Source organism: Aquarana catesbeiana, linkage group LG08, assembly GCF_042186555.1.
Source record: "Aquarana catesbeiana isolate 2022-GZ linkage group LG08, ASM4218655v1, whole genome shotgun sequence".
NCBI classification, from domain to species: domain Eukaryota; kingdom Metazoa; phylum Chordata; class Amphibia; order Anura; family Ranidae; genus Aquarana; species Aquarana catesbeiana.
In genome coordinates this window covers 75857818-75870044 of record NC_133331.1, presented here as the reverse complement: position 1 = coordinate 75870044, position 12227 = coordinate 75857818, and the positions used below count along the sequence as shown (strand labels likewise).

The 12227-nt window shown below is 45.6% G+C and overlaps 1 protein-coding gene across 1 annotated transcript in view; it reads right to left on the bottom strand.

Moving 5' to 3' along the window:
• The window catches only part of LOC141105853 (alpha-2-macroglobulin-like), a 368197-nt gene that overhangs the window by 127531 nt on the left and 228439 nt on the right, over positions 1 to 12227 (bottom strand). Inside the window, exons 21-23 of the mRNA XM_073595997.1 lie at positions 10254 to 10305; positions 8294 to 8377; positions 8034 to 8210 (exon numbers count right to left, since the gene is read on the bottom strand). Of these exons, the coding sequence (XP_073452098.1) occupies positions 8034 to 8210; positions 8294 to 8377; positions 10254 to 10305 (313 nt within the window). The remainder of the gene's footprint in view (positions 1 to 8033; positions 8211 to 8293; positions 8378 to 10253; positions 10306 to 12227) is intronic.

The window sequence follows — 12227 nt, the reverse complement described above, 5'->3', positions numbered from 1 at the left end:
TCCTGCCAGTAACCCAACCTGCCTCCACACCAACCAACCTGCTCCAGTCTGCTTGCATGCCAGCTGAACCTGATAACCCATCTGATTCTGCCAAATCTCTGCCTGCTATCCAGCCACTGTCTCAGCCTAATGTGTTCCTGTCCGCTGCCCAGCCTGATGTATTTCTGTACGCTGCCCAGCCTGATGTGTTCCTGTCCGCTGCCCAGCCTAATGTGTTCCTGTCCGCTGCCCAGCCTGATGTATTCCTGTCTGCTGCCCAGCCTGATGTATTCCTGTCTGCTGCCCAGCCTGATGTGTTCCTATCCGCTGCCCAGCCTGATGTGTTCCTGTCCGCTGCCCAGCCTGATGTGCCACCGTCTGCTGCCCAGCCTGATGTGCCTGCTATCCAGTCTGATGTGTCCGCTTTCCAGTCCGATGTCTTGATGCCTGCCTTCCAGCCCAAAGTCTCGGTGCCTGCTTTCCAGTCTGATGTGCCCGCTTTCCAGTCTGATGTGCCTGCTTTCCAGTCTGATGTGCCTGCCTTCCAGCCTGATGTCTCGATGCCTGCCTTCCAGCCTGATGCCTTGGTGCCCGCTTTCCAGCTTGATGTGCCCGCTTTCCAGCCTGATGTACACACTTTCCAGCCTGATGTGCCCACTTTCCAGTCTGATGTGCCCGCTTTCCAGCCTGATGTCTCGATGCCTACCTTCCAGCCTGATGTCTCGATGCCCGGCTTCCAGCCCGAAGTCTTGGTGCCTGCTTTCCAGTCTGATGTGCCTGCTTTCCAGTCTGATGTGCCCGCTTTCCAGCCTGATGTGCCCACTTTCCAGCCTGATGTGCCCGCCTTCCAGCCTGATGTCTCAATGCCTGCCTTCCAGCCTGATGTCTCGATGCCTGCCTTCCAGCCTGATGTCTCAATGCCTGCCTTCCAGCCTGATGTCTCGATGCCTGCCTTCCAGCCTGATGTCTCAATGCCCGCCTTCCAGCCCGAAGTCTTGGTGCCTGCTTTCCAGTCTGATGTGCCTGCTTTCCAGTCTGATGTGCCCGCTTTCCAGTCTGATGTGCCCGCTTTCCAGCCTGATGTCTCTATGCCTGCCTTCCAGCCTGATGCCCGCTTTCCAGCCTGATGTGCCCGCTTTCCAGCCTGATGTGCCCACTTTCCAGCCTGATGTGCCTGCTTTCCAGTCTGATATGCCCGCCTTCCAGCCTGATGTCTCAACACCCGCCTTCCAGCCCGAAGTCTTGGTGCCTGCTTTCCAGTCTGATGTGCCTGCTTTCCAGTCTGATGTGCCTGCTTTCCAGTCTGATGTGCCCGCTTTCCAGCCTGATGTGCCCGCTTTCCAGCCTGATGTGCCCACTTTCCAGCCTGATGTGCCTGCTTTCCAGTCTGATGTGCCCGCCTTCCAGCCTGATGTCTCGATGCCTGCCTTCCAGCCTGATGTCTCGATGCCCGCCTTCCAGCCCGAAGTCTTGGTGCCTGCTTTCCAGTCTGATGTGCCTGCTTTCCAGTCTGATGTTCCCGCTTTCCAGTCTGATGTGGCCGCTTTCCAGCCTGATGTCTCAATGCTTACCTTCCAGCCTGATGTCTCGATGCTTGCCTTCCAGCTTGATGTCTCGGTGCCTGCCTTCCAGCCTGATGTCTCGGTGCCTGCCTTCCAGCCGGATGTCTCCACTTTCCAGTCTGATGTGCTCGCTTTCCAGTCTGATGTGCTCGCTTTCCAGTCTGATGTGCCTGCTTTCCAGTCTGATGTCCTGATGTCTGCCTTCCAGCCTGAAGTCTTGGTGCATGCCTTCCAGTCTGATGTGCCCACCTTCCAGTCTGATGTGCCCACATTCCAGCCTGATGTCTTGGTGCTTGCCTTCCAGCCTGGTGTCTCGTTGCCTGCTTTCCAGCCGGATGTCTTGATATTGGTGTCTCAGCCTGAAGTTTCGGTGCCCTTGTGTCAGCCTGGAGTTTCGTTGCCCGTGTGTCAGCCTGAAGTTTCCGTGCCCATTACCCAGTCTGCTGAACCGGTGCCTGTTACCGAGTCTGCTGAACCATTGCCCGTTACCCAGTCTGCTGAACCGGTGCCCATTACCCAGCTTGTGATCCAGCCTGCCCTTACGGTGCTCGCTGTTCGGCCTAATGTTCCAGAGCCTGCTGCCCAGCTCGACGACCCGGAGCCTGCTGCCCAGCTCGACGACCCGGAGCCTGCTGCCCAGCTCGACGACCCGGATCCCGCTGTCTGCTCTAATGTGCCCGCTGTCTGATGTTGGGCTGGTATAATAATGCTATGGGGCTGGTATGACATTTTTTCCAGGGCTGGTCTTTATTCCCAGTCCGGCTCTGGTCACAGGAGTGCAAAAGGAACTGCAACCCTGTGATCCACAGGAGAAGTACAGCCAAAAAAAGCTTTGGCTGTACTTCTCCTTTAAGTGGAACTGAAGCTAGCAACATTCCTATCCAGGTGAATATGATCTATCATAACTGCATCCCTATCCTATTTAAAAAAAAATATGTTTTTTCTGCTAAGGGTGTGGAGAATTTTCCTTTTGGGTTATGATTCATTTATGATTTTTTCAGAACTAAATTTCTTTACCCTTCTGATTGAACTTTAATCTCAGATCTACTGTCAGGAACCACTTATTTGGATCTCATGTAAGTGGGAGTATCTTATAGACTGGTTCATACAATTCTAATTCTGCTCTACGTATACAGTGCCTTGCAAAAGTATTCACCCCCTTGGCTTTTTAACTATTTTGTTACATTACAGCCTTTAGTTCAATGTTTTTTTAATCTGAATTATATGTGAGGGATAGGAACACAATAGTCTAAGTTGGTGAAGTGAAATTAGAAAAATATATACATAAAACTATTTTTCAGAAATAAAAAACTGATAATTGGCATGTGCGTATGTATTCACCCCCTTTGTTATGAAGCCCATAAAAAGCTCTAGTGCAACCAATTGCCTTCAGAAGTCACATAATTAGTGAAATGATGTCCACCTGCGTGCAATCTAAGTGTCACATGATCTGTCATTACATATACACACCTTTTTGAAAGGCCCCAGAGGCTGCAACACCTAAACAAGAGGCACCACTAACCAAACACTGCCATGAAGACCAAGGAACTCTCCAAACAAGTAAGGAACAATGTTGTTGAAAAGTACAAGTCAGGGTTACGTTATAAAAAAATATCCAAATCTTTGATGATCCTTAGAAGCACCATCAAATCTATCATAACCAAATGGAAAGAACGTGGCACAACAGCAAACCTGCCAAGAGACGGCCGCACACCAAAGCTCACGGACTGGGCAAGGAGGGCATTAATCGGAGAGGCAGCACAGAGTCCTAAGGTAACCCTTGAGTAGCTGCAGAGTTCCACAGCAGAGACTAGAGTATCTGTAGATAGGACGACAATAAGCCGGACATTCCATAGAGTTGGGCTTTATGGCAGAGTGGCCAGAAGAAAGCCATTACTTTCAGCAAAAAATAAAATGGCACATTTTGAGCTTGCAAAAAGGCATGTGGAGATTCCAAAAATGTATGGAGGAAGGTGCTCTGGTCTGATGAGACTATAATTTAACTTTTTGGCCATCAAAGAAAACGCTATGTCTAGCACAAACCCAAAACATCACATCACCCAAAGAACACCATCACCACAATGAAACATGGTGTTGGCAGCATCTTGCTGTGGGGATGTTTTTCAGCAGTGAGAACTGGGAAACTGGTCAGGGTTGAGGGAAAGATGGATGTTGCTAAATACAGGGATAGTCAGAACTGGGAAACTGGTCAGGGTTGAGGGAAAGATGGATGTTGCTAAATACAGGGATAGTCTTGAGCAAAACCTGTACCACTCTGTGTGTGATTTGAGGCTAGGACGGAGGTTCACCTTCCAGCAGGACAATGACCCCAAACACACTGCTAAAGCAACACTTGAGTGGTTTAAGGGGAAACATGTAAATGTGTTGGAATGACCTAGTCAAAATCCAGACCTCAATCCAATAGAAAATCTGTGGTCAGACTCTAAGATTGCTGTTCACAAGCCCAAACCATCCAACTTGAAGGAGCTGGAGCAGTTTTGCAAGGAGGAATGGGCAAAAATCCCAGTGGTAAGATGTGGCAAGCTCATAGAGACTTATCCAAAGTAACTTGGAGCTGTGATAGCCGCAAAAGGTGCCTCTAAAAGTATTGGCTTTAGGGGGGTGAATAGTTATGTACATTGACTTTTTCTGTTATTTTGTCCTATTTGTTGTTTGCTTCACAATAAAAAAAGAAAAAAAATCTTCAAAGTTGTGGGCATGTTCTGTAAATTAAATGATGCAAATCCTCAAACAATCCATGTTAATTCCAGGTTATGAGGCAACAAAACACGAAAAATGCCAAGGGGGGGGGGGTGAATACTTTTGCAAGGCACTGTACTTGCCTTACCCTACATTTGTACCATTTCTAGATGTGCCCCCACATCCATCTGTTTGGGACCTGGGGTTTGGTTACACCGCTGCCGCCTTTTTCCACCTGCCTTAGTTCTCCTTAATAGTAAGTATGTGATCACCTTTTGGGGGTTCTTTGACTTACTAAATTGCTGGTATATACGCTATATTACCAATAGTATTGGGACGCCTGCCTTTACACGCACATGAACTTTAATGGCTTCCCAGTCTTAGTCCGCAGGTTCAATATTGAGTTGGCCCACCCTTTGCAGCTATAACAGCTTCAACTCTTCTTGAAAGGCTGTCCACAAGGTTTAGAAGTGTGTCTATGGGAATATTTGACCATTCTTCCAGAAGCACATTTGTGAGGTCAGGCACTGATGTGAATGAAAAGGCCTGGCTCGCAGTCTCCGCTCTAATTCATCCCAAAGGTGTTCTATCGGGTTGAGGTCAGGATTCTTTGCAGGCCAGTCAAATTCCTCCACCCCAAACTCACTCATACATGTCTTTATGGACCTTGCTTTGTGCACTGGTCCAAATCAGTAATAAGAAGCATATTTTTTAATGTTGTTGGTGTGTTATATGTATTATGGCTAATTAAATATGTACATTTTAATTATTCTGTAGTTGTGGTGCCTTTAACGTCCACTTCCTTCTTTTTTCCCTCTCATTGGAATAGCATCCTTTCCACTACACTGAGCTCAAATACAACTACACTGAATTGGGCTGGCAGTGGATCCTATCAAGTTATCAAGTTGCCACATTGTCCATGCAGATTAAGGGGTTAGTTTACCAAAGGCAAATAGGATGTGCACTTTGCAAAATGCAAGTGCAGATGCTCCAGAGCTTAGTAAATAAACAGAAGCTCTGTTGACTTCCATCATCCAATTATGTGCAAGAAAACATGCTGTTTATTTAATTTCCCTTACACTTGAGTGGGTACTTTGTGCAAAGTGAAGATTCACCTCATTTACTAAGCTCTAGAGCAACTGCAATTTGCACAGTGCACAGTCTATTTGCCTTTAGTAAATCAACCCGAGTCTGAAACACATGGGCGTAGCATAAGGGGTTGCAGGGGTCACAATCGCAACCCCGCCCCTAGCTCCAGGGGGCCCCTGCAGCCTCCCTGTCATATTATCATATCCTCCACAAAGTCCAGCTCTGATCTGCCCTAGGGCCCCACAGCCACACTCCAATTCTGGGCTTCCACTTTGCGTTCCACAGTCGACCACACCCCTCTGTTCTCATTGTGTCAGGAAATGTTCCATCCGCTGGTAATATCTGTCATTTGGCATGCAGTACTGAGGTCCACCAGCAGGTGTCTCCTGGCAGTTTGGAACTGTCAGGAGAGCTTTTCCCTGCTGATGTTATGTCATCTTTGGGCCGCAGTACTGGTGTCCACCAGCAGATGGATCCTGGCAGTGTGGAGCAGACAGTACCTCCTTCAATCAGGTGGCACTTGAGGCCAATCACAGGCCTATAAATACCCAGCAAGCACTCACATGTTTGCCTTGGTTTCTTCCTTGTGCGCTGACCTGCTAGCTTGTGATCTGATCCTGATTCTAAACCTGTACCTGTGCCCTGAACCTGTGACCCGTGTGTCTGATCCTGTCTCCCTGTCCGATCCCTATCCTGATCCCTATCCTGTCCCACCTGTAACCTTGATACCCTGCCTGCAGTCTGATCCATCCATCCTCTCCCTGTCCTGTGTTCCTTACCCCATCTGCTGATCTCCCTGTGTATGACCTTGGCCTGGCTATTGTTTATGATCCTGGTATTTCCCATTTATTGTACTTATCTGTTGTTATTTGTGGGTCTCTGTCTGTTGGTTGGTTATTGCACTGTGTCATATTGGAGGTGGTTGTACTATATTATTCACTTACTTTAATAAATTATTATATTTTCACTTATATACGTTTTGGTGTCCTCTGTCGCAGATCACACGGTTCTGGTCACACCTGTTCATGACACATTGGCTGGGGAGAAACTGTGAGCCATTTTCTGAGCGGAGAGGAGCACGGGGTGAGAACAGCCCAGGATGGGGAAGTGTCTGTGCTGTGTGCTGGCCACATGGAATGGTAACCGAGCTCAGTGAGTTAAAAAGAGAAGAGTGCCGTCCTGTAGCCACGATGGGACGGATGTTACTGGTGAGGTAAGACACTGCTCAGTGTCTCCTAGTCACCAGCTGGGATTCTTTGTACCCCCCACTCGGAGATGTATGCTTACCACACTTCCCTGACAACTGGGGATAAGACACACAGCTCTGGGAGGTGTCCTTCCCCCAACACCTGCCAACACTGACAAAGAAACCTTCAGAAATTGCTAAAACAGATCCCTTAACATCTCCTGAGGGGCTGCAGGCTCCAGATTTTGTGTCACATGGCTTTGCCCTCCCATATCTCCCCATATCTAAGTTCCACCCCCCCCCCAAGCCCCCTGACCACTCCCTCCACCCTGGATGGTATGCCTGGCTACTGAGCTCCTTTCCCATTGCGGCACTCTATACTGCTCCTCCTCTACGGGGCTGAAATCACATTCCTTTACAACACAGCCAGTCAGCCACGATCTTCAAAGGGTGTATCTGCCTACTGCAACTACACTGCCGTTCCGACCAGAGAATTTCACAGGTCAGAACGGCAACATAAAAGGCAGATACACCCTGTGAAGGCTGACAGACTGTGTATAAAGGAATGTGATTTCAGCCCTATGTATTGTGTGTGGGGGGGGAGCTGTATACAGTGCTGGGATGGGAAAGGAGCTCTGCCAAGTGACCTGCTAGGGGTCCCTGTCCTCTGATTCTCCAGCGGTGATCCCTATCCTCTGATTCTCCAGGAGTGATCCCCGTCCTCTGTTTCTCCAGCAGTGATCCCTGTTCTCTAATTCTTCAGCTGTGATCCCTGTCCTCGGATGTAAGGAGGAACTCTGGGAACTCAAAACTCTTAAAGAGGAGGGTTTACTTCCTCTTTGTTTCCCTGCAAAGGTAAAGCATAATGGGCTACTATGGCATAATGGGCTACTATGCATCGCATAGTAGCCTATTATGTGTCACTTACCGGACACATCAGGTCAGCCTGCGATGTCCCCGATTTCCTCGCCGGCTGGAAGCGTCGATCTTCCTTCTGGGGTCACGGACTCCGGCTCTGTGACTGGCCAGAGTCGCGTGACGTCACTCCCGCGCGTGGGAGCCGCCAGTCACAGCATGACCTTCCATTGGAACGGCACAGCGCGTGGTTTCTAAAGTGCGCATGCGCCGAATAGGTCGGCGCATGCGCAGAAGACATCCTTGTATGGGGAATTGTAAATATCTCCTAAACATTGTAGGTTTAGGAGATATTTACAGCACCTACAGGTAAGCCTTAATCTAGGCTTACCTGTAGGTAAAAGTGTGTTGTAAGGGTTTACAACCACTTTAAGCCACTTCGAGTATCTTGGCATGTGGTGGGTGTATCTGCACACAAGGGGGAAGTGGTGGGTTGTAGTGGGGGGGGCCATGTCAACTTTTGCATCGGGGGCCCACAAGCTTCAAGCTAAGCCTTTGCTGAAACATATGACTTTTGCACATTAGTGGCATTTGAAACCGAGCAGCTTTCCTTCCAGTACTACTACCCTCAATTTTTCTTCTGTTTTTAAAGACCAGCTTACCTTCAACTAGTCTTTCCAGAAGCTCTTCTTTAGTTTTAGGTGTGAGTTCATTGATACTCTGTAGATAATCTAGGACAGAAGCATATCTGGAAAATTTGGATATGCTCTGCTCCGCACATCCATCTGGTAATGCAATTATATCTTCCAGATTTTCGACTGGGTTGGCCATGAGGTCACCTGTCAAAAAAGGATAATAGCTCATGGAAATCAAAAGGATATAAATGTATTTACAAAATGAAATAACAGTATTTGGTTCTTACCTGAAACAATGATGTGGGCATATTCAGAGCCTGGAACCAGCCTATGTGGAGTTTTTAAAGTAAATGTAACTTTTTCAGCAGTATCTGGTAAGAAATAAAGATAAGAAAGTAGGATTAACAAAAAGAAAAACAATCAGAAAGTATAAACTAGGCGACAGCTTAAATGTGTAATATACTATTGCTTGATTTTACTCCTATTGTTATTAACTTATAGTGGTGATTAACAAATATATTTTGATGGTATTAATATTTTTTAACTGGTCAAGCATATTAGTATGGGAAAAGAAGGTAACTGATAAAAAGTAATGTCATATTTGTGTGCTTTTTTAGGGTTGAGGGTGTCCATACAACTAGAAATGGAGGAAATTATAGGTTAAGTGCTGTTGGGTATCTGCTCAGTGCACTGATATGGATGCAAAGTCAAAGCTGCTTGTATATCTGTATTAAACAAAATTTTATGGGTGCCAGATCATGCCACATCCAAGATAGGCTTCCCCTATTTCTACGTTTTTGTAAATGATGCATAAATTAGAGCTGAGCGCTTTAACAAAGCCAATGCAGGTTTTACATTTCTCGGTCCCCATGCAGACGATTGGCCCAAAACAAAGAAAAATTAAACAGGAAGTTAATTTTTCACTAAGCACTGATCTGTATGAAGACATTTAGTTACACTGAAGTTAGTCCAGTGAGCCACTGGTGCAAAAAAAGAATCAGGGCTGGTGCAAGGATTTTTGACATCCTAGGCGAAACCTAATTTTTCCGCCCCCCTTAGCTCCACCCCCTTTGCCCTGCCCATGTATACCCCACCTTTTTAATGAAGTGGCCATCAAATGCAGCCCACCAGCGCCCATCAAATGCAGCCTTACCAGCACCCATCAATGCAGCCTCACCAGCTCCCATCAATGCAGCCTCACCAGCGCCCATCAATGCAGCCTCACCAGCGCCCATCAATGCAGCCTACCAGTACCCATCAATGAATGTTTGCTTACTTCCACTCATTCAGGAGTCGGGACACAGCCACAGTCCTCCGTCGCCACTGCACCTCTGGCACTTTGTGCGAATGGAGCAGTGGCTGCCTGCTGATGCTGAGACTTAGTTGCTTGCTGCAGAGAGAAGAGAGTCGGAACACCAGTGGCCGGGCACCCTAGGCAGCAGGGCACCCTAGGCGGCTGCCTAGTTTTCCTAGTGGTAGCACCGGCCTTGAATAGAATGCACTTTACTGTACATGTGGGGTTTAAAGCCAAACTTCAGATTTCATTTAACTTTAAATAGTTTGTTTGGACTAACTATGACAGCAAAATCAGTTTGTAAAAAAACGGCCAACATTTCCAACTTTATTTAATATATTTAAAGGATCACCTTTAAAGGATCCACCCGTATTTAAGGTGCAACATGTAACATGTTCCAGCTCCTGCCACCAGTCCCTCCAATCCCCCCTCAGTGTGATTGCAGCTGGGGGATCCTCTCCCTGCTCCCTGCAAAACACGTGCGCCCGTGCGGGGCTCCATCCACGCAGCCATGTCATTCATTTACAGTTTCCTGTAAATGAATGAACTACAGGTACCATCAACCACTGCGACTGACAGCTTGAGGTTCTGAATGAACTGCAAAGGCACTGATGAGGGGCCCTTGTAGTTCATGCACAAGCCCTGCAGATTTAAAAATTACAGCCCATATGAAGGTTCTGACTGAAAGCTGCAGGGCTTGTCTGCAAAAGTCTGAAATTGCACCCCTAATCCACTGATCATAGGTGCAATGCTTTCCAGGCTCCTGCAACTCAACCTTTAGAAAGTGCATGCTTCAGTCATGGGGGTGCTACACACAATGTTAAATGTAGGTGAGATATCTTCCTTCTGTGTATTTTTCCAATAACCTGACAATCTTATCATTAAGAAAGGAAAGCACATATCCCCTGTGTATATCAAGCTCTAATCATACACAACCAGTATCTTTCCTTTACCTGAAGAACATACATGTTGTGTCTGGGTGGTTTGCTTTTTATGTCCTCTGGCCTGAAAAGGAAATATAGAAATCATGAATACAGTTATATTGTATTCAGTGGATAGAAACCAAAAATGTTAATTTCACATTCCAGAAGGAAAATATTTTTTTAGTTAACAGAATACACAGGGCTATTTGAAAATCTTACATCTCTTCTGGATATGCTTAAACATACATGCTCCAGTTGGTGTAGACTACCCTTAACAGTAGTTAAGAAGTTTTCCCCATGTTGATAAAGCTAATGTAGTATAAGTTAATTTAGGGTCCTCTTACACGGGCTGTCCGATCATGTCCGCCTGTCAGTTTTTCATGACCGATCGGACCTTGCAGTCTTCCTTTGGAGCAGCGGATGCCAGCTATCCAATCCGATCCTGCCCCCAAAATCCCGATGGATGGTGGTCCTATTTTCTATCCGTCTGGCGGATCAGGTACGTTTGGATGAAAACAGACAGGCAGTTCATTTCCATTCACTGTCTCCATAGAGGGGAGCGGGACTGTGTCCGTGTCCGCTCTGCACAGCGGAGAGGACAGGACCTGTCATCCGCCTGCTCAGCGGGGATCTGTGGTGCAATCCCCCAGTGAGCAAGCGGAATTCATTCCACGAAGGCGCCCGTGTAAAAGGGGCCTTAGTCTTTATTTAGGGAATTAATAAAGAAGAAAAAACCCACATATTAACCACTTCGGCACTCACACCTGTTTACCCCTTATGGACCAGAGCAATTTTCAAATGTGCTATGAACCTGTTTATTTGGCGACAGTTTATTACTTAAGATAACACTGCAATACATCCTGTATATTATATAATACTGTATAATATAATATATATATATATATATATATATATATATAAAATATTCAAAAATATAGGCCCAGGCACAGAAGTTTTTCTATTGTTTTTTAATGTAATACATGTATTTTTTTTTAAGGACAAACAAGGCTTTCTTTTTGTGAATATTGTCCTGCAACAATGATTTTTTTTTTCGCAATCCTTAGACAATTAAATTTAATAAAACAAAACAAAAGGCACTTTTTCTTTTTTTGAGCAGTGTTAGTTTAAAAATAAATAGTGTTACTGCGCTTACAAAGTGTACATTTTATTCTGTAATCTGTCCTGTTTAAAACAACACTAAAATTATTATTTTGGTACAAAGCATTCTAAGTTATTTACAAATGAAGTAAAGTAGGTTTTTTTCAATTTTGTGCTTCTTTCAGTGTGATACATTTAAATATATGTAAAATGTGTAAAAATAATAATAAACAAAGCAAACAAAAACAGAAAAAAAGTTAAAATATTAATTAATAAAATAGAAAAAATAAAAACATAAAAAACAAATCACCAGGAAAATTATAATTGAATGGAGAAGGAGAATAAGGAGCTAATTAGGGCTGATTAGAGTAAACTAAGGATTAATAAGGGGTTCAACAGAGGAATATTTAATTAAAAAAATAAAACTTTTTTCTTTACTTGCCAGGTTGCTTTAAAGTGGATGTAAACCTATTTTTTTTTTTAATTAAGGCTTGCACCTTGTACAGTTTAGGATTTCATGTCATCTGTGCCCAGTCTTGCCACAAAGAGTTAATCGAGCTCTGAGCAGTCCTCTTATATTTTTTCAGTGAGATAAAAACTGACACACAGAGAAATAGGAGTCAGTTCTCCCCCCTTGCTATGAGTGACAGGTGATTTACATATCTCATGCACAAGCCTGAGAGAGGCATTCTGTGTACTTCAGATCTCCTCCTTCTTTCTTCTCCAGCTCTCCCAGGATTGGCTGCTCCACACCTCAGCAAGATTGGGTATGCTGAAGTCATGTGGTGACTATTCTGGGTTTTGACTGGATGTTAGTGATCATAGCAGAAGTTGTGTAAGAAATACACAGGAGAAAATGCATGTTGACAAGGGGAGTGTAGAGGTGGGCGGGGAGTCTACTGACAT